This window comes from Pipistrellus hanaki, assembly GCF_964339955.1.
Source record: "Pipistrellus hanaki genome assembly, chromosome: 5".
NCBI classification, from domain to species: Eukaryota; Metazoa; Chordata; class Mammalia; order Chiroptera; family Vespertilionidae; genus Pipistrellus; species Pipistrellus hanaki.
In genome coordinates, this window is record NC_140507.1 from 66,451,159 (window position 1) to 66,473,757 (window position 22,599).

General features: G+C 47.6%; 1 protein-coding gene, 1 long non-coding RNA gene and 1 pseudogene across 4 annotated transcripts; 1 reads left to right on the forward strand and 2 right to left on the reverse strand.

The window, feature by feature from the left end:
- The first annotated feature begins 1,026 nt into the window (after positions 1–1,026).
- LOC311623854 lies at positions 1,027–22,138 on the forward strand. The gene is made up of 3 exons (XR_014795217.1): positions 1,027–1,643; positions 20,665–20,756; positions 21,603–22,138. It is a non-coding gene; the product is annotated as an uncharacterized lncRNA (long non-coding RNA).
- Positions 1,171–17,650, reverse strand: NEIL2 (nei like DNA glycosylase 2; the record flags this gene model as incomplete). 2 transcript variants are annotated; one of them, XM_084886369.1, is made up of 5 exons in its annotated part: positions 17,526–17,650; positions 15,210–15,349; positions 13,852–14,192; positions 3,853–4,049; positions 1,171–1,484 (listed from the first exon to the last, which is right to left on the reverse strand). In XM_084886369.1, exons 2-5 carry the CDS (start codon positions 15,345–15,347, stop codon positions 1,171–1,173), a joined length of 990 nt encoding a protein of 329 aa, XP_084742495.1. In that variant the 5' UTR covers positions 15,348–15,349; positions 17,526–17,650. The 2 variants fall into 2 exon arrangements, with proteins under 2 accessions (XP_084742495.1, XP_084742496.1); XM_084886370.1 differs by having other exon boundaries at positions 17,227–17,632.
- On the reverse strand, positions 4,086–8,372 carry LOC311623851 (citrate synthase, mitochondrial-like; annotated as a pseudogene). The gene has a single exon. The product of its transcript is annotated as a citrate synthase, mitochondrial-like (transcript).
- Positions 22,139–22,599: the final 461 nt, after the last annotated feature.

Consider the following 22,599-nt stretch of genomic DNA (forward strand, 5'->3'; position numbering starts at 1 on the left):
TTCCTAAGACAGAGGAGAGAAAAGGAAAGCCAGACATTTTGGCCACTGTTTGTAATTCACTCGCAAATCACCGTCTTCTACATGCCACAGACTAGGGCCACAGAAGTGAACTCCATCTCTGCTTCACCAGCTCTCCTGCCACTGCAGTGCTGGAGGGGCAGAAGGGCAAGAGTGTGCTCACCCCTTCCCTCTCCCCCACCCCTTACCCCTGCTTTTTTTTCTCTTTCCTTTTCTAATTGAATGTATTAGGTAACATTGGTTAGCAAAGTTATACAGGTCTCAGGAGCACAATTCCACAACACATCATTTGTACACTATACTGTGTGTTCCCCACCCCAAGTCAAGTCTCCTTCCATCACCATTTATCCCCCCTTTACCTTCCTCCACCTCCCCTACCCCCTGCCCCATTCCTTTAAAGTGGATCCACCAGGCCACTTCAACAAGTCCTATGCAGCCAAAGAACTCAGTTCCTTATATTTTAAGGACTATTCCTGCCAAATAAAGGTGACAACAGGAAATATCGAACAGCTTTATTTAAATGTCCTAGTTTCTTCCAGCTGTTGCTAACACCTTTACACTGTGACTCCACAACCTTGATTCCTGCTGGTTCCACATAGCAATGGTCACAAATATATCACCTCAGGAGGAAACAAGCAGCTTTGTTCTAAAGCCCCCTGAGCACATCAGAAAGGTGGCCAGCTCCCGAACCCCTTTCCCGCCACAAGCATGACCCTCATGCTACTCCTTCCTCATCCCTGAATCTCTCTAGGGGGATGAAGAAAGGTAATTCCGTGTTCCTGATTCTCAAATGGAGGGCCTTAAAGCAACCAAAGTTTCAAAACCAAAACCAAACCAAACAGAGCAATGGTGGGGTGGGGCACAGCTATTTTCCACAGACTTATATTTTCTTTCCCGTAACTGTCAACATAACTTTTCTCATCTTTCCCAATGGCAGAATTAGGAAGAATTGAACAACACTTAAAAAAATAATCGAACCGTTGAAAACTCAACTTCAGTGAGATGAATATCAACAGGACTGATACCCTCTGGACCCACCCTCACCGCTAACTCCTGCCCCTAATCCCAATCCCTGCCCACACCTCCTTTCTCTACACTCAAGCATCAAGCTCCCTGAAGGGCAAGGTTTTGTAAAGAAGGGACCCAAAGGCCCTAGGTAAGCTGGGCTTGCTCTGGCTCATCGGGTGGCAGCCTGGGCTGGCACTGGGGGCACCACCAGGTGAGCCTCTGGAAGCCACCTGGAGGCCCAAAGGCCTCCTTCCTGACCTGGTGCCCGGCAGGGCACTGCTCTTTCTGGTAGATCTGCGTGTGGTTCTGTCTGCCCTGGAACTTGCCCTGAAGCCAGTCTGTACTGAACTCCACCACATGATCCACGAGGACCTCAAGTTGCCGAGGACTGAGGAGTGAGCCGAGAGAAAGGGGATGGATCCCAGCTCTGTACAAGGCTTCATTCTTAATGATGTTCCCTGAAAGAAAGCAGGGAGAGGACAAGGGAAGAATCAAGGACACGTCTGCAATGTAGCCAGCCCACAAAGTTAATGAAGCAGACTGAAGCTGGTGTGAAGGCAGCAGGGAAGAGCCTGAGGAAAACGGGAGCCAGGGCTGCAGTGCTCGGAAGCTCTTGGGTAAGTCTCAATCCTTGAGTTGATGTCCCTGTCTATAAAATGGGTTTGGTGCCTATCTGGTTTGGGTCAGTGTATCAGCCTGTGGACTGAAGGGTCCCAGGTTTGAATGTGATCAAGGGCACATGCCTGGGTTGTGGGCTCCATTTCCAATGGGGAGAGTGCAGGAGGCAGTCCATCAATGCTCTCTCATCATTGATGTTTCTATCACTCTCCATTCCTCTCTGAAATCAATAAAAATATTTTAAAAATAAGTTTGATAATACTTTTAAGGCCGTTGTGAAGATAAAAAGAGATAAAACTCATGCATGGCCCATGTTACAGCAAAGCAGTTATCAAAACAGGCTCTGGAACCCAACTACCTGGACTTATTTTTTTTTTTTTAATATATTTTATTGATTTTTAACAGAGAGGAATGGAGAGAGATAGAGAGCTAGAAACGTCGATGAGAGAGAAACATCGACCAGTTGCCTCCTTCACACCCCCTATTGGGGATGTGCCCGCAACCAATGTACATGCCCTTGACCGGAATCGAACCTGGGGCCCCCCAGTCCGCAGGCCGACACTCTACCACTGAGCCAAACCGGTTTCAGCCCAACTACCTGGATTTAAATCCCAGCTCATCCAGAGCCTAGCAAGGTTCTCAGCTCCTTTAGGCTTCAGTTTCCTTATCTTTAAAATGGGATGCTACCTAGCTTTTGTGAGCAGTAAAGAGAATTTACACACACAAATGCTGAGCACAGTGGCTGGTATATAGCTGTTATTGTTGTTTAAAATGTCAAACATAATGCCTAAGATATAAAAGTGTCCAGGATGTGTATAATATTTTATTATATTTCTACTCCTGCTTCATTCCCTATCAAGCCAGCCTTGATCCCTCCTTCCAGAGTCAATAATTCTCTTCATAATGTTCCAACAATGCACTTCCTTTAATCTCTATCAGGTATTTACTTCTAGCTCAAGTTACGGTGAACTGAAGTCCATGCTTGCTGGGCCTTTAAACAATAATCTCCTTAAGCAGCAAAGGTTGGGCTCAGTAAAAGGCAAGCGTTCAGCATGTGTAGAGTGAACAGATGAATGAAATCACTGTTCTTTCCAAGAGCTTCATAATAACACACATGGCTACACACAACACTTCTCTCTAAAATTCACTGGCAGACTACCTGGATTCCTGTGTCACTGTATCACTTACTAGCAATACGCCCTTTGCTTTAATTTCTTCACCGGGATAAAGGGAACACTAGTAAATTACCACCCTACAGAATAGCAATAAGGATGAAACCATGTGCCTGGCACATTAGAGTCACTTGAAAACTGTTGGCACTTATTACTATTGTTCATAATAACAATTTGTTAGCAAAGCACTAGCTCTTACTATATATATTCTATAAGGCCACTCTGGAAGCCCCTTGGTTTCTCAAGGTGCAGGGACTCCCATGGTCCTAACATAAAAATGCAAGGCCACTGTCTGGTGAACCAAACCAGTGGGCCTCGTTCCCCCTCAGGAGGTGAGCTGCTCCTGCAGCAAAGAAAATGATGCCTTGGATACAGAGGTGACTCTGTCATCATCAGCTCTCCCTATTGCCTCAGCACCCAATCATAGATGCCCCACTGCTGGAAACAGTCCAGCTAATTAGCTGTTCTAGTCAGGTAGTCCAGCTAATTAGCTGACCTAGTTTTCAAATTGCTCAGCCCTTCCCTCTTCCTCAAAATGCTCAGCTTCACTGCACAGGAACAGAGTGGGAACCTGCCTCTTCACTCGTGTCTTATAAGATCCTAATGTAGAGCGGAGACATCTCTGCTTTGACTATCAGGCAGCTCCATCTGCCCGAGAGCAGCCCCCATTAGCAAAGGCACCACTCTCCATCAGCAAATTGCATGGCTTTGGGTTCCTAACAGACACCTATCAAGCACCGACTTAAGGGCAGATGAGACATGACTCTGCCCTTTAGAAGGTCACACACTATGCTATCAGGCAGACCACTACTGATAACAGAATTAAGATATGAATGCTGAAGCCAGGAAAGAAGTCAGAAACTGCCTAATCTAAGTGCCTCAGTTTAACATGAGGGAAGTGAAGCTAAAGAGGGTGAGTGATCACCAGACCAGTAGTGCTCACACGTGGGGTAGGTCTCCATTTTGTGTCTCCCAGAGAAGGGACTTTCCTTCTAACTGTGGGGATCTCATCTCATCCCTTTCGCATCAGTCATACCTAAGCCTGAGAAGCATCTTTGGTCCAACAGTGTATAGCAGACCGGCTGCTCCTGGCCCAGAGCTTCCAAGGCTTGTCCTCGGTGGAACTTTTCAGACAAGATGTCAGAGGTGGGTTGGACCACTGGGGAAGAGCCCCAGGACATCTGACAATTATAAAATGCCAGGAAGCCGCCACTGCTGAAGTGCAGGACCAACCTGGGAAGAAGAAAAGATCATAAGCACACAGAGTGCCCACAATATTGTCAGGTCACACATCCATACAGCCCCCACTCCTATCAGGGTTAACCTGGGGAAGCTAAGGTTCCCGAAGAGAAAAGGAATCTTATATGCCAAAATCATACAAATTTCAGGGCTAAGTGGAGTAATGAAAAGAAAACAGATAACATAGCTCTTTGTTTTTCTGATAACAATATATGTTCACTGAAGACAACTTGGGGTGAACAAAAAGGCCTAGAGTTCAGGAGCTGTGGCTACCTGCACAAAACAGGGTTTACTGGAAAGAAAGACAGATGCGAAAGAGGCATCACTCCTAGTTTCAGGCAAGATTTACTGAGAAAGACACACCCAAACATACTCGCATGGGCTTCCTGAACCCCAAGGACAGAGGAGAAACCTTAGGAACTTGGATAAAGAAATAATGGGTTACTGTGTAAGGGAAGATAATGGGGCTGGAACTGGACTCCACATTGAAAGGAGAGTGATATTCATGCAGCTGACCTGGATGAAACTCTTCTGTGAAAGTAAAAGGGTGACTTTAGCTGAAACTGGTTTGGCTCAATGGATAGAGCGTCGGCTTGGGGACTGAAAGGTCCCGGGTTCGATTCCGGTCAAGGGCATGTACTTTGGTTGTGGGCACATCCCCAGTAAGGGGTGTGCAAGAGGCAGCTGATCGATGACTCTCTCTCGTCGATGTTTCTAACTCTCTATCTCTCTCCCTTCCTCTCTGTACAAAATCAATAAAATATATTTTAAAAATAAAAATAAATAAATAAAAGGGTGACTTTAAAGGAACAGGAACTCAGAAACATATATGCATAGTATCTGATGTGATTGATTAAATCAGCAAGGATCTTAAGACAGGGAGAGATGAAAAGGGCAGGCAAATAAGCAGCATTGGGTTTTGTAATATTTCTTGTGAGATCTAAAATGGATTAATTATGATAGTACAACTGAAAACTACAATACAAGTGTTAGGAAAGAATTATTTGAAACAAAATATACCTATTTTAATAAGTTTTTAAAATATATATATTTTTTATTGATTTCAGAGAGGAAGGGTATGGGAGACACAAAGATGAGAATCATTGATCGGCTGCTTCTTGCACGCCCCCTACTGGGAATTGAGCCTGCAACCTGGGCATGTGCCCTGACAAGGAATTCATAGGTCAATGCTCAGCTACTGAGCCACACTGGCCAGGCAATATGTTTTTAATTTATTTAGACATGATGGTCATTCCCAAGTCCCTAATCTAAGGCCCACACATACTGAAATAAAGGGGGGAAAGGTCAGAGAGTAATGGCCAGTTCATGTTAAGCACTGATAAAGCAGCATACAGGAAAGACTGATCATCAGACAGTGGTTTCTACAACCTGCTGAACAAGGTCTCTACTAGGGACAGAGGCAGGAAGGTCTGGAGCATCCTCAGCTTGAGGCGCAGCATGTAAAGAAAATCTCAAAGGAAGCATTCAAGTAATGGGGACTAGGACATTTCCAGATGGTACTTTTTATGGGATTATTTTTAAAACAGAAATAAATCCTGACCAGTTTTCTCAGTGGTTAGTGTCAGCTCTAGAACCCAAGGGTCTAGGGTTCAATTACCCCCTCCCCCTCTCCTTTCCCCTCCTCTTCCCCCTCCTCCTCCTACCCTTCCACTCTCTCTAGAAATCAATGGAAAAAATATCCTCTGGTGAGGATTAAAAAAAGAGGTAAAAATCAAATACCGGGTGGCAGTAACAACAACGAATTTCATAACCATTATGGTCACCTGGAAGCATAAAAAAATGTCCAAAGTAAGTCCAGCTAACTAGGAAGTGTCTGTGCACGTGGGAGAGGGCAATGGGGCTGGTAGAGCTGACAATCCAATAGGATTCCTATGGAAACAGAAGGGGCAGAGTCCTGGTTTGCTGGCCTACCGAGGGCTGGGTGGAGTAGAACCAAAAGCTCTGGAGTGACTACAGGTTGTCTGCAATCAGCTTTGACACAGGGAGCGAGGAGCCAGATTCTCACTCTAGAGGTGGTGGGGGGGACCAGATCTAACCCACATCACATGCATTAGTCCTGGTCATCCTACAGCTAATGGGCAACTCATTCCCATCAGGGGAAAGGAGCTAGTTAGGGGAAAGGGGGTCACTTTTCATCTTTTAAAGTCTTCATTTCTATTTTAACCTCAAATGTATTATCAGTGTCTCAGATTCAATTTAATCTTGTCTTTGAAAGCTCCCTGAAACAAAACCATACTTTTTTTCAAAGTTCCTTCACTTCTGATAGTTTTCCCTCAGTCCCCAGTTTTGCCCTGACTTACAATTCACAAACTTCATCAAACCATCAGTGCTCATGGACTTGGGATTGGCTCCAGTGCACCCAATGCTCATGACACCCCAAACAGGACTGTGTAGTAACTTTTCTGTCATGCATTGTACTAGAGCAGCATCTACAGTAGGCCAAGGATTCTTGGCCTTGACCTGCTCTAAGAGGACACTGGGCACAAACTTGTACAGCTCAGCAAGCAACTTAATCAGGGGGTCATGAGGCAAGTGTTTCAGAGCAAACTCTTGCTGACACATGTATCAGGATCAGTCTTCCTTAGTGCATGGCCACAGCCTGGGACAACCCACCCTGAATTGAGTGTGTTCCAGATGTAGTCTAGCAACTTCTCATCTGACACACCCTTTCCAACTTCCTTCTGTGGATGCCTTAGCCAAACAAGCACTTCCTTATCTGCCAGTCCACGTAGGGGCTCTTCTGAAAAGGACAGGAAGGGGTCTGAAAGGGCACTGCCCATGAGTGGCTGGTCTGAGCACCTACACTGTCCCCTCCATGGTCACTGTGGGTGGTGAGGTACAAGCACATGAGCTCAGTACACTGAGCATAGGCAAAGCCTAACATGTTGATGAAATTGAGGGACCAGTCCAGCTTAGTCAGTGGCCCAGTACTGCTGTCCTTCCAACACGGATTCCAGCAGATCTTTGCAACAACATAGGTAGCTTTGCAATCAGATCCACACAGTTTTTGTAAATTCGAATCAATACTTGGTTCTGTTGGCACCCTCTGCATATGCTCAGGCAGTTACTTCCCCTGTTGAGGGCTGTAATGGCTGCACGGAGCTGAGACAGGGGGTGTAGATTGATGGAAAAGGCGTCCAGCATGGTAACCACATGAGGAGGCTGAGTTGCCCTCTTTGTCCACTCTTTTGAGAGCCAAGATACCTGCTCCTCTGCTGGGATTGGCCCAGTTACCAGCAGCCAAAATAAGCCCTCCTGAAAGGGTTCTTCCCCACCCTTAGCCTCGGGCAGCAATATCAGGCATTCAGGAATCCTGTAGCCTCATCAGAAACAGATGCCCTTTTCAGGATTAAGAATTGATACTTCCTATACCAACTCCTTCTTGCCTCTCATGCCACCAGACATCCTGTCCACAGTGATCTGACCACCACTGTCTGGCTTGCTCCTTAGGTATCAGAACAGCCAATACGTCTTTCAAATCCATGTCTTGCAGCAAGAACAAGACAGTATGTATTCTGGGCTCCAGGCAATGAGGGGGAGAGAGCTGCTGCAGGTATGAGAGCAGCTGCTGGTGGACGTGGTTCTTAATTAGTTTAATTATATAGAATTAACTACACAATCTAGTTAATTAACAACCTGGAACTAAAATTCTAAACTTCTTTAGCAAATGCAGGAAATGGGGTGGATGTGACAGAAAAGAGGTAGAGATGCAGAAACATGTTTAAGGTCTCATCTCGGAGGGGTGGAGGAGAGTGACCAAAACGCCAGTTTCAATAATAAGGGAGAAGAGTTACTAATGTAATGCTATTTTCAAAAATTTATGGTTAGTTGTCAAATGTAACTGAAAAATAAATTAATTTTTTTTTTAATTTGCTGGTTACTAACTAAGAAAAAAAGTATAGGTATAATTTAAAGAAAATTATTACTAACAGAATGAAGGTAAATAATAATACTTCCAAACTAACAGGGGGAAAAGGCAGAAAAGAGACAATAAATCCCACAAAAGAAGGAACAAGGTATAATGAAATGGCCAGTAGAAGAAAATCCAAATACAACAGTTATCTCATCTGAAAACACAGAGTTTCATTTTGAGTTTAAAGAAATACAAAAACCTGCCTCCCAGTTCATAGGAGACATACCTACAACTAAGACATACCTACCCTACACGCGGGGTAGGCCGAAGGAACAGAGTGACACTATTAACATCAAGAATAACAGAATTCGCCGAAACCACTTTGGCTCAGTGGATAGAGCGCCGGCCTGCAGACTGAAAGGTCCCAGGTTCGAAATGTTGGTTGTGGGCACATCCCCAGTGGGGGTGGAGGGTGCAGGAGGCAGCTGATCAATGTTTCTTTCTCATCGATGTTTTTTTTTTTTTTTTTTTTTTCACATTCGTAATATTTTATTTCTTTTTTTTATATGCAAATGTTTTGTATTTATAATAGTCAAACAGTTAAGTACCTAGCACATTCTCTCTTTTTTTTTTTTCTTTTTTTTTTTTAAATCAATCTTTATTGTTCATATTATTACAAAGGTTCCTCATTTCTTCCCCCCTCCACCAGGTTCCCACCCCACCCTCTGCCCCCTCCCCATTCCCCATTGTCCTCATCCATAGGTGCACAGTTTATGTTCAGTCTCTTCCTCCCTCCCTTTCCCCGATAGTAAATCCCTTTTCAGATAGTAAATCTGTTACTTAGCATTTTCTCATATCAATAATACCTCCACATGCCCAATGATACACTTCACACAAAAGACATTTTCAAATAGGTCAACCAGCCTCATCCAGGCCCCACCCAAGGCACTCACAGATAACACCCCAGCGCTATACTAACTCAACACATCCAGATCTAAGCCTTCATCACTTGATTCAGCAGACCCTCAAGTTCCCGCAAAAGTTTCCAGCCATGTCTGAGAGGCAGCCGTGGGGCAGGGGCAGGCGAGGAGCGAGCTGTTTCGGGCCTGGCTGCTCCGGGCCTGGCCTCTGTTGCTCTGGTTCATTCCACAACCAGCTGCTCCGGGTCTGGTCACTGCCGCTCCCGACCTAGTTGCTCTGGACTTGGCTGTTGCTGCTACAGGCCTGGCCACACCCGACCCGGCTGCTCTGGGCCCGGTTGCTCCGGTCCCGGCCGCTCCGGGCCTGGCCGCTCCCAGCCTGTCAGCCGCTGCTCCGGGCCTGGCCGCACAAGACCCGGCTGCTCCGGGCCTGGCCGCTCCCAGCCTGGCAGCTGCTGCTCCGGGCCTGGCCGCTCCCAGCCTGGCAGCCGCTGCTCCTGGCCTGGCCGCACCAGACCCGGCTGCTCTGGGCCTGGCCGCTCCCAGCCTGGCAGCCGCTGCTCCTGGCCTGGCCGCACCAGACCCGGCTGCTCCGGGCCTGGCCGCTCCCAGCCTGGCAGCCGCTGCTCCTGGCCTGGCCGCACCAGACCCGGCTGCTCCGGGCCTGGCCGCTCCCAGCCTGGCAGCCGCTGCTCCTGGCCTGGCCGCCCCAGACCCGGCTGCTCCGGGCCTGGCCGCTCCCAGCCTGGCAGCCGCTGCTCCGCGCCTGGCCGCACCAGACCCGGCTGCTCCGGGCCTGGCCGCTCCCAGCCTGGCAGCCGCTGCTCCGGGCCTGGCCGCACCAGACCTGGCTGCTCCGGGCCTGGCCGCTCCCAGCCTGGCAGCCGCTCCTCCAGGCCTGGCCACTCCCAGCCTGGCAGCCACTGCTCCGGGCCTGGCCGCACAAGACCCGGCTGCTCCGGGCCTGGCCGCTCCCAGCCTGGCAGCCGCTGCTCCTGGCCTGGCCGCCCCAGACCCTGCTGCTCCGGGCCTGGCCGCTCCCAGCCTGGCAGCTGCTGCTCCGGGCCTGGCTGCACCAGACCCGGCTGCTCCGGGCCTGGCCGCTCCCAGCCTGGCAGCTGCTGTTCCGGGCCTGGCCGCTCCCAGCCTGGCAGCCGCTGCTCCTGGCCTGGCCGCACCAGACCCGGCTGCTCCGGGCCTGGCCGCTCCCAGCCTGGCAGCTGCTGCTCCGGGCCTGGCCGCTCCCAGCCTGGCAGCCGCTGCTCCGGGCCAGGCCGCACCAGACCCGGCTGCTCCGGGCCTGGCCGCTCCCAGCCTGGCAGCTGCTGCTCCGGGCCTGGCCGCTCCCAGCCTGGCAGCCGCTGCTCCAGGCCTGGCACACCAGACCCGGCTGCTCCGGGCCTGGCAGCTCCCAGCCTGGCAGCCGCTGCTCCAGGCCTGGCACACCAGACCCGGCTGCTCCGAGCCTGGCCGCTCCCAGCCTGGATGCTCCGTGCTTGGCTACTGCTGTTCTGGGCCTGGATCTCATCGATGTTTCTAACTCTCTGTCCCTCTCTCTTCCTCTCTGTAAAAAATCAATAAAAAAAGAAAGAAAGAAAGAAAGAAAGAAAGAAAGAAAGAAAGAAAGAAAGAAAGGAAGAAAAAATAAAGAAAGAAAAGCAGAATTCCAGATGCAAGAGTGTACTTTTCTTTCTGTCTGATTGTGGCAAACAAGATTGAATGGGGGGGGGATACAGGAGGAAAAAAAGAAGAAAAGCAGAATTCAAGACCAAAGGCAATGAGAGGTGTGGGGGGCTGTTTCTGTTTTCCGCGACCCACATGGAAAACAACACATTCCTGAGTGGGAGTTGGGGATCAAGAAATTAAAGAGGAAAAAAAAAAACACCAAGACACAGAAATAGATTCAAGCTGAGACCCAGGTGGGGAGCTGTCACTATGATGGAGAGACAGTCAACACCCACCACGGACAACATAGCGCATTTATTTATTTCCAAAGGAATAAAGGGAGATTTCCCTGAAAAGCTTAGAATCAAAGGAGTTTTGGGTGTGCCCAGGTCCTATTCATTCCCTCATTCCTGGGATTTAGCATATCAAGACCTGGGTAAGTCAAAGTCTATTCGTTCCTCATTCCAAGCACGGGGATAAAGATAAGAAATCGGTACTGATAACAATCTCCCACATTTTGGGGAAACATGTTCCCAGGGCGTGGCTCTGCCTACTCCTTGAGTTCAGCTGATGATAATTAAAGGTCATCCATGTGCATTCCCAAGGGGCCCTCTACAGAGAGGGGATGCTGTTTAAGAATGAAGCTGTAGCCAGGACCGGTTTGGCTCAATGGATAGTGCGTCGGCTTGGGGACTGAAGGGCCCCGGGTTCGATTCCGGTCAAGGGCATGTACCTTGGTTGCGGGCATATCCCCAGTAGGGGGTGTGCAAGAGGCAGCTGATCGATGACTCTCTCTCATTGATGTTTCGAACTCTCTATCTCTCTCCCTTCCACTCTGTACAAAAAAAAAAATCAATAAAATATATTTAAAAAAAAAAAAAAAAAAAGAATGAAGCTGTAAACAACCTAAGAGTCAGGGAGCCCTGCTGCCTGGGACCACAGGTGAGCAAAACACACACACACACACACACACACACAAATGCTTAAAAAGACAAGAAGAAACTTTATAAAACCACGACTACTCTGAGGGACTGGAACGCTACTCTTCCCATGTTGGCATATTAAGTATAGTAAACAAAAAATAAGCACGGACAGATAGAAGTTGGATTATCAAAGCCATAAACCTATTCTTAACATTTAAAGATTGTTTGACTTAAGTCCTAACAGGTTTGGCTCAGTGGATAGAGCGTCAGCCTTGGACTAAAGGGTCCCAGGTTCAAGGGCATGTACCTTGGTTGTTTCTCTCTCATCAATGTTTCTAACTCTATCCTTTTCCCTTCCTCTCTGTTAAAAAAAATCAATAAAATATATTTTAAATAAATACATAAAGATTGTTTGACTTTGAATGAACATACTATCTTCATTTATGTACATAAAGTATAAGCAAAGGTCAATTGTGTGTTCAGCTGCAAATCTCAATGCCAAAAGTGTAATCCAATAAAAATGATAACCAAACATTTGGACAATTAGGAAACACTTTTGGGGGAGAGGGGAAGGGAACCATGGTTAATCCTCACCCAAGGATATTTTTCCATTTCATATCTGGAGATGAAGCCTCTGTAAGGTGATCTCAGAGAGCGCGGAAGAGAAGGGGAGAGACACAGAGAGAGAAACATCAATGTGTCACATCGATTGGTTCCCTCCCACATGCACCCTGACTTGGACTGGCGATGGAGCCTGCAACTGAGATACATGCCTTTGACCAGAATTGAACCCAGGACCATTCAGTCTGTGAGCTGATGCTCTATCCACTGAACCAAACTGGCTAGCGCAGGAAATATTCTTATATAGAGAGTATATAGAACTAACATTATTTATTTGAAAGACCAACAATGTAGATAAAACTCTGGCAAGCCTAATTAAGAAAAAAGGGATGGGGAGACAATGTAATGTATAAAACTTGAACAATGAGAAGGGAGACATAACTTGACAAGACTTGTAAAGTGAGAGAATGATTTGTGTTAACTTCATGACAAATCTGAAAACCTAGGGGTGAGCTCTGTTAGTGGAAGAGCATTTAAATTCCCCTAGTTGGAGACCATTTCAGAAATCAGCCCTGGAGCCAGCTTCAGGCAATGAGAGGTTTGCTGGGGGTTTATGAGAAAGCTCTCCTTGTCAGGACATTCAGAAAGGACCTCTCTCTTCCTCTTTCTTTGTGTGCACATAAGGTCTGGAACTGCAGAGCCTCTTACTACAGGTTGAATGACAAAACCAGCATGTGGAAATATGCAAAGACAGGAGAATCACAAGAACCTCAAGCCAAAAGCTAGGAACTGAGATGACACCAAGGCCTACTCTCCCTCTTAAGTTTCCAATTATGTGAACCAAAAAAAATCTCCTCCCACTTTAAGCCAGCCTGAGTTATTTTTACAGCCCACAGATCCTACTGGCTCGATATCAGACCATAAATAAGGACTATAGTTCTGAGCATAAAAAGAGAGAGAGAGACTTCAGAAAATAGAAAAGCAGTGTGACTCAGGTAGAAGAGGCATTCTTTAGTAAGAGGGGTCAGCTTAAGAGTTATCAATAAAAATATGGACTTAGCGAGGTGATCACTTGGTAAGTTAAAGAAATGTCAGGTTACTATGTTGTACACCAGAAACTAATATAGTATTTGATGTCAACTGTAATTGAAAAATGAAAAAGCATTTTAAAAAAAATACTGACATTGACTACATAAAAATTAAAAAATCCTGAATGCCAACAGGCACGTTGTGTCAAAGGACACACACAGGAAACCATACTGGGACCACACATCACAAAGGCTAATACCCAAGATCCAAAAGCTCCTACAAAGTGATCAAAAGCACACAAACAATCCAATGCTAGTGAGAATTCTGCGAAGCAAGCGAGCACCTTTGCAAGGCCTTAAGAATGGTCCACAGGAAGAATGCTCATTCTCTTTGACCAGCAGACTCCTCTGGATGTGTACAGTAAGGCATTAACCCTGAACATGGATAGAGTTTTAGGAACTAAGGTAGACTCAACACTAATAGATTTAAAACTGGGACAATTCTGTCCCTAAATTCAGAGGGCACACGTCAAGTTGTCCAACGTTCTTCGGAGACCTCCACCCACCAGGACCATGTTCGTTGGGAAGATTTCCCCCTTCGCTAAGCTGACCCAGGATGTGACCCTGCCTCTCTGGGTACAGACCACAGTCTACTGTCTATGACAACAGACAGAGAAGTGTCTTCTCTCTCCTTGGATGCGGACTGCCGGAGAGCAGGTTGGATAGCCACCTGAGTGTGCCACACCCTGGGGGCCATGTTAATACTGCAGACCCCACAGAGATGCACACAGACACAGCCCACAGCCCATTCCACCACACCATTACCTTGGAATGGGGTCCCTCCAGTCACCCCTCTTGTTTGCTTTCTTTGCTCTGGAGAATTCGTTCACCCAAACGCTGCCAAACAGACCAAAGCTGACCTGCAGCCACCTCTGAGCACCTCCTGCTGGGCTGTCTCCCCGCAAACACTCAGAACCATTGTCTGCACTGCCAGACTGGGAACACTGGTCTGAAATATTCTGGCTGTCAGGACCCAAGGTCTGCTTTAGGTCCCCAGCCTCTTTCTTCCTCTCTCCTTTTTGTAGAGGTTCTGGCAGTGGGTTGTTGCTGGGAGACTTGGTTTCTTCATCTGGATCAAATCTAAGGAATAATTTCTTTCCATGGACCTAGAAAAAAATAACATGATCTAAGCCTTTGCTTATAGATATGTTTCTACACTACCACCCCAGTTTAAACATATGAAATTCATATGTTCAAACTGTAACTTGCAATGTGATGGTATCTGCAGGTGAAGCCTCTGGAAGGTGATTAGGTCTTGAGGGTGGAGCCTTCATGAATGGGATTAGCGCCCTTATAAAGGAGTCCCCAGAGAGTTCCCTTGTCCCTTCCACCATGTGAGAACACAGGGAGATGACCATCTATGAGCCAGGAAGCTGAATCTGCCAGCACCTTGATCTTGAATTTCCAGCCTCCAGAACTGAGAAGTAAATTTCTGGATTTGTAAACCACCCAGTCTGTAGCATTCTACAATATTATGGCAGCACAGACAGACTGAGGCTTACAGACCCAGAAAGGGGAAGACTAGAAGAGGTGTATGAGCCATGGTAACTTGAGCTGACAAGAATGGGGGCAGAGTTGGAAGATAAAGGAAGACTTGCTCAAGCAGGGGAGCAGCATAGCAAAGCCATGGGCGAGGAGGACTGTTAGAGGAGCTCCAGAACATTCAAGATGATTGGAAGAGAGATCTGGGGCAGGGTCAGAAGTGCGCTAGAGAGGGAGGCACCAGTCAGACCTAGAGGGAATTCTGACTTACACTCAGGGCAAAGGTGAGGCGAGTTGGAAACTCTATCAGAAGGCTCTGCTCTTTGCTTAAGTCCATGCTGGCCCCGTGGGACTAAACATGGTTTCCAACCAAAGGTGCACCTCAGTCAGCTGAAGTGATCAGCATCTCCAGCTTGTGCATGTGTATCTTTTACAGTTCCATGGGCCACTGTAACGCCCACGTCTGGCTGAGAAGTATCAGACTGAAAGAGGAGCTGCACGGAGTCCTAGCATGGTTGTCTTGGGCTCAAGGAAGTGATGGCATGGAAAGTGCTGAGATAAATTACAGGGGAGGCATAGGGTATGCTCAGGGAGCCAGCCCACCTGTGGGAGGCATGACCACCAGAAGATGATGGACTCACCTGGGTGTCCTGGAACCACAGGGACTGGAAGCTGGCAGGGTTTAGCTTCTTGCTGCTGCCTCCTGTCTTGACCACCTGCTGCCCCACAAAAGGGGAGGTCAAATGGTGAAACTTCCTCACTGAAGGCCCTTCTGGCATCCCTGCAGGCGGAAATGATGTAGCTAGTTTCTCTCAAGCATCTCTGCTGGGCGTCAAGCTCTGAGCTTTCAAGCAGCTATTTTTTGGTCACCAACTTTTAACAGTACATACGACCAAAAAGGGGGCGTGGCTTGCGAGGAGGGTCAGATGAAAGAGCAGAACCAGCTGAGCCAGCTTCCCAGGAAGGATTTCCCCTTCCAGCTCCTCTCACCCTTCTTCATGTGGCAAACAATTTAGCACCCCCAGAGCGCCAGACAGCATCTCAGGGCACCCACTATTTTGATCCTGTGGCAGCTTAAACAGGAACGGACCCTTGTTACCTTTTTCCTGGGCTGTGGCCTCTAACTCATCTCCACACTTTCTCTGTCCTCCTCCTTCCTCCCCCAAAACCAATCCAACCCACTGCTGCTCATTTATCCCTCCCTCCCTTTTTCAGGAAAGAGATGGTCACTGTAGGGAAAGCTATAAGGGACACAAAGACACAGATTGTGAATCAGCCCTCCCAGGACCCCCTCACAATTAAGGGTGCTGTATATGTGACAAGTGCAGACACAGGGTCATGTGGGTTCAGGGAGAGGTCAATTCCAGCTTAACTACAAATATTTATCCCTGGTAATGGATAAACAGTTGGGGTTCCATTTTAACCATGAATCAAATCCCTGCCCCACATCACCCAAGTTCACTGAGAGCTTGTGTAAGAGGCATTCAAAGGTTTGAGTCTGAGAGGTCTGCATCCCAGCTTCTCAGACACAAGAGTACCTCCCCCTCTCCCTCTCCCTCAGGACACACTGTTTAACTAACTGTTTTCTCACCTGCACAGGGACTCTTATAATTAATGATGAAAACCCAAAACTCTAAGTGGGTACCTGGCATGGTGGTAGCTAGTGTATTTCAGTAATTCTAAAAAACATTTTTAAATCCTTGAAATGGGGTGCCTCTTACAAGTAATGCTTTCTCATAGCTTAATTAGTAGCACATTCAATAATGTCTATTTTAAATTTATGGTGTCCGAGAGTCACTAAAATGTAGTAATATTCCCCTAATCAGACTTTCAAGACACTCAAGAGTCTATAGGGACAAAACTGGGGACTTGCCCTAGCTGGTTTGGCTCAGTGGACAGAGCGTTGGCCTGCAGACTGAAGGGTCCCAGGTTCGATTCCCATCAGGGCACATGCCTGGGCACATGCAGGAGGCAGCCAATCAATTATTCCCTCTCCTCATTGATGTTTCTATCTCTCCCTTTCCCTTTCTGAAATCAATAAAATATATTAAAAAAATAAAAACCTGGATACTTGCAGCTGACCTTAAACTCTACCAGCCTTCTGTGTCCAGGTCATCTCCAAAGGAGGAAGCTTCTGGAAAAGCCTCCCTCTGAAATGTACCTAGTCCTTAAAGTACCTAGACCCATCGCATGTGTAAGTATATTTTTGGAGATGGAAAACTGAGCAGCAAATTGCCTCTACCGTAGCCTTAAAAGATTAAAACGAGAAGGGGCACATTTTTTTTAACCCTTACTGGAGGATATTTTTCCATTGATTTTTAGAGAGTGGAAGGAGGGAGGAAGAGAGAAACATTGACGTGAGAGACACACAAGGATAAGTTGCCTCCAGCACGCCCTCCATTCGGTATGCAACTCAGGTATGTGCCCTTGACCGAAATCTAACCTGAACCAACGACCCTCAGTCCGAGGGCCCCCGCTCTGTCCACGGAGCCCAAGCTGCAGGGCCGGGACGCAGATCTGACAGGGAAACTACGCCTGCCCTCAAGTCCCCTCCAGGCCGACTAAGGAGTAGATCGGTTACCCCCTCTCCCCCGCAGTAGATCAGTCTGAAAGCAGGGGAGAGGGGGTAATCGTCATCCTCTTTTCAAGGAAACTCACTCACTCCCGACGGGGGAGTCAAAAAGGATGCTCTCCCCAACTTTCTCGAGGTGAGGGGGGTGAGAGGTGGGCGCAGAGACAAGACTGAAAGGCCCTGAGGAGTCTCCTAGGAAGTTCGGCCAGGGGTGCGGGTTCCATGCAGACGCTTCTAAAATTTTCGTAATTTGAGTTTTCCCGCTGATGAAGTGACGACCACGCGGCCAACTCGGGGCTGAGGGCACTCCGCGCCCCTCCGAGGAGGGAGCCGCCGCCTCTCCCGGCCCACGCGGCCCACGCGGAGGGCGGGCGGCTGCACTCACCGGCTCCGGCCGCAGCCCCGGGGCGGGGGCGAACGCAGTCCCGGGAGCCGGGAGCGGGGCTCCAGCCCAAGGTGGGGAAGTGGCTGTAGCGGAAGGGTCCCCACGCCTGTGTGGACACGTGACTGTTTGGGGCGGGCGTACAGCGGGGCTCCGCCCCCCGGGTGTGCGCGGGAGGCGGGGCTCGCCTCCGTGGGTGGGCGGGGCTATGCGTCAGTCGGGGACGCGAGGCTCTGTGGGAGCTCGGCGCCCGGAGGGGAGGGGGTCTATAGAGGGGCGTGGCCCATTCGGGGCGAGGTCCATTAGGGGCGTGGCCCTGGTGGGCGGGGTCTAGCTCGGGGCGGGGTCGCCTTTGGTGGGGAGAGTAGGAGGCGCCGGTGGGTGTCCTCGAGTTCCCGAAGGAACCAAATTTGGGGATTAAAAGCGGGCTTGGGAGAAGGGCAATCAGAGACTGAGAATGTGCGGACGGTGGAGAAGAAACGCAGCTCCTTTGGATCGTTTATTGTCTAATGAGACCGAGGGTTATGGGGAAAAGTGAAGTGCCTGAACAGGAGAACTTTGGGTGTTCAGGCAAAGGCAAGCCTGTAAGTTGATTTTGCTCCGCTTCCGAGCCTAAGCGAGGTCATTGTGAAAAGGAAACAAGATGTCAAGAAATTCTCATGACATCTTTAATTTTTAAAAAAATATGTCTTATTGATTTTTTATAGAGAGGAAGAGAGAGGGATAGAGAGTCAGAAACATCGATCAGCTGCCTCTTGCATACCCCCTACTGGAGATGTGCCCGCAACCAAGGTACATGCCCCTAACTGGAATTGAACCTGGGACCTTTAGTCCGCAGGCCAACGCTCTATCCACTGAGCCAAACCAGTTTGGGCTCATGCCATCTTTAAAGGATGAGATCTTTAACTTTGTATAACTTGAATTCTAGTATAACTTGAATATTTAATAGAAATTTTTACCATAAACAAATGTTACCTTAAAGATCATATTTGTATATGAAAGTTTCATTTAAAAGAATAAAAAGATAAAATAGATTATTTAAAAATAATTATGTTCCGTGTTGTTCTCCAGAGAACATGGGGAACCTGCACAGGAAAGCAGGCACCATGAGCCCTAGCTGAGTGGGCCCTGAGGAGGTCTGGGCCAGCATAGGAAGACAAGATGGGCCCAGTCCCTCCTTAGGTGGTGTCCTGCTGATTGGGAGGGAGCCATATAGTATTGATGGCCTTCTACTGAAGGGGCTTGGGCAGGAGGTGAGGAGAGAAAGGATGAGATGGCTTGGGATACGGGGGGAGCTCAGCACAGAGGAGCCCTGGAGACAGACTGGATGAGGTTTGCAGGCATGCAGTTTCCAGGAGAAATCCAGCTTCTTTCTATAGCTGGCCTCTTCTGGAGACCAACATGCTCACCACAGGATGGCCCCTGCTATAGGATCAGGCACACCCAACAATAGCTTTCAGAGCCCCTAATTCCCATTCAGATTCTGTAGACTCTGGCTGAGCTGGGAAGGAGCTACAATCTTTGGCTCACCTCTTGGAATGAATACCTGGCTCCTAAGAGGTCTTTGCTGAGACCAAAGGGCTATAGAGTTGAGAAAAGCAACGGTTCACAGCTTGACTGTTATTTATAATAACAGTTGTTTGTTGAGCACATATTATGTGCAAGGCACTCTTCTAAGCTCTTTACATAGATTGCCTCATTATTAGTTGCAAGTCACAATACCTCAGTCTGTCCCTGTATTAAAGTGGGATATCTATTTCATGATATTTTCATGGAAATATTAGAAAGCAGGGATTCTCAAACTTTAATGTGCATGTGAGTCAGCCTGGAATCTTGTTTAAATGCAAATTCTAACTCAGGTTAGGAGCAAGGCCCAAGATTTTGCCTTTCCTACAAGCTTCCAGGTGCAGCTGCTGCTGGTTCAGGGACCACATTTGGAGAAGCAAGGACTTAGAGCACAGTACTTGGCAGTTGGTAGGAACTCAGTAAATATCCTTTAAATGAATGATTAAATGAGAGTATTAGATGGGAAACATCCACAAATTGTAAAGTGCTGTGCAGGTGCATAGAACCATCATTCTAGGACAGTAAGGCTGGGAAATCTGCCTGGAAAAGGTCAAACTCCTAGAAGAGTAACTATAGAATAGGACCGTAGAACATTCTTTCTGCATCAGGCTATCTGGGCCTAAATCCCATCACTCAGCAGGCAGAGCTTGGGCAAATAATTTAACCTTTTTGTACCTCAGTTTCTTCATTTGTAATATGTGGTGAAATACCTACCTCACTGGGCTACTGTGGGATCTATTGAGATGATATATCAATCTCTTAGTACCGGGCCTGACAAAGAGTAATAAATAGCTCTATAAGTTTTAGTTATTATTATTATTTGCTCCAAATCCCACAGGAGCTTGGGGGGGTTGGTCAGCACCCAGCCTTCTAAGGGCCATGAAGCCAATCTCTCTCTCATGTGTGCCCCTGATTTCTCTAACAGGGTTAAAGTTATAATGCTCATGAAAACCTATTAAAACCTCCAGGACAGCAAGAAAGGAAGTGAAGGAGAAAAGCAGTAGGAATTAAATTGCCAAGGACCAAGTTTGGGGATTCTGAACCACATCAAGGAGGGTTCATATATCTGTAGAGACCATTGGGGAGCACCAAGGGTCTATTCCAACTGGCCATCATTTGGGCATGTGACTGTGGACAGTAAGTCCTATTCCCCAATGGTTCTAGGGCCTTCTATCATTGTGTCTAAATTGGGGGGACTGGAGAATTTGGAACCAAGGACCCTTCCCAATGTTTAGAAAAATGTTGAAAGACTTTGTCTTGGAGTGAGACCTAGGCCTAGGCTGTGCGCAGTTTTCCAGCTCTTTAAAAAAGGTACTTGTGGACTGTAAAAGCCCCAATTCTGGAGTCAAATAGGCATGGTTTGAATCCTGATTCCGCACAAACTAGTTTGGTGATCTTCATTGAGCTACTTAAAACCTGTGGGCCAGTATCTTCTTTTTGTGCAAACCGTGATGGTGACGATATATGAATGTTTTATGTGCATATGAAGCTGCGAGCAGCGTCTGATGTGCAACAGTGTTCATAAGCAGTAGGTACTTTTTTTTTTTTTTTTTTTTTTTTTTTTTTTTTAAAGCAGAATTTCTGGGCTGATCTCAAGTTGCTTGAAAATCAGGCTGATAACATTATGAAGGAAACAAGGGAGTAGGAGGACGCAGGCGCCCCCACGTGGTAAGTGCATTAACTGCAAGGGCAGTACCTTTATTCCAAACTCGGAGGCTAGTGAGTGTATGTGCTCAGTAAGTGCAGCTCTTCCTCACACCAGCTCTGTGGCCTTGGGCAAGTTCCCTCCATGATGATGGGACAAGAGGGTTTAGACTAGGTATTCTCTGGGACCCCCCTCGTGATCTTCAAATGTGTCAGGCACCCAATTCAGGCAGCCTTTTTCCTAGTGGGTGGGGTTCAGTTTTCTTCCCGTTTCATTCGACTCTCCCAGAACAGTTATTGGAAATCTTACCAATACTAATGTGCCCAAATCCTTAGCAACTGGTGTCCTGTAACCCCATTGTAGTCTTATAGACTCCAGCCCCATACCCTCCTGTAAGGAATGGACTACCAGGGACTCCTCAGGCTTGTCCTCGTGTAGACAGCTAGATTTTAAGCTGCATTTGTGCCCCTGATTTCTCCAGGACCTTGACAGCTGACCTGGGACTGTTCGACTGCTCGACTTTCATGGCTAAACAGGACTTCGTCTCCCGGTTAAGTTCTAGGCCCTCGCAATTCTAGTGAACTCGTAATGCACATGGTTTACATCCTAGATGGAGCTGACCTAGTCAGTTTGCTCAACATAGACTTGCTGACAGGACTAAACTGGAGCCCAAGAGCAGGAGTCTTAACCTGGGGATACAGAGGAGTTTTCAGAGTCCCACTGGTGTGACACATCTCAGGCTGTGTGTACCTTTCTGGGACAGTGGGCACGGCTTTTGTTACATTTTAAAGCGGTCTTGTGGACCCAAAAGTTAAAAAGCCATTGCCCCACCTGACAGGAATGACTTACTCCAAGCATTCTCTACACAGGATCCTGCAGGAAGCCTTGGAAGTGTGTTCCAATCCCATTACTCACAGTCCCGCTCAAATCTCAACACAGCTGGGCCGAGAGGGGAGACACCAGGTCTTTGGGTGGATGCAGGAAAACACACCAGAACTAAAACATGCTGTCCCCTTCAGTGTGGCAGCCCCAGAAGACTTGAAAATGTTTCCCCATCACTTCTGCTTCCTTCGCTGGGACTAGTTTTCAGGGCCTCCAGCGCATTCTTCAGTAGCTCTTCACTGGTGGCAACTGTCTATACTTTGAAGGGGCATTTAGAATTAAGACCAGTGACAAAAAATTGGTCAGGTGATGCAGTTGTTTGGGATTCCAAACTAAATGTGGCTAAGCAGCCTAGGCCGAGAGGAGCAGGTTCTGGACAGCGTCTACAGGGAGTCTCAGCATGCCTGCAACATTGGAACGTGGTTTCCTAGGTGGCTACTTTGGATGTGTAGCTTCCAAACCATTTTGAAGCCTCATTATTCGAGTCACAATAAAGGTACTGAGTTTTTTACTCGGAGAACATCAATCTGGAGTCTCCAGGAGGAGCATTTGGGGCCCCAAGGTTTCATTTTTACCAACAAGAATGTGTAAGACCCACTGAGACCAGAGCCACTTTCTTCCAACTCAAGATTTCAGAGCTGCTGGTCCAAAGTCAGGGATGCCAGCCCCAATTCAATGTGACCCGAACGAGGTAGAATGCTACATCTACATGGTTTACACCTAATTGTAATTCACGTTTCAGATGAGCACATCCGTTTTCAAGAAGAGGCAGCACAAATGACTACAGCCATTGTAAGAGGAGCTTACTAGTGTTTATTAGTATTGACTGATTTGAATGAACGTCTTGAAATCAGATTCACTGATTAGGAGTTGGTAACTGCCCAGTGATTAGTAAAAACCTCTTACAAACCCAGTTGGAGAAAGAGGATGGTCACATGTTTATTTCTCAGGTGAAGCAGGGCCACCACCCTGGAGGACTGAAGG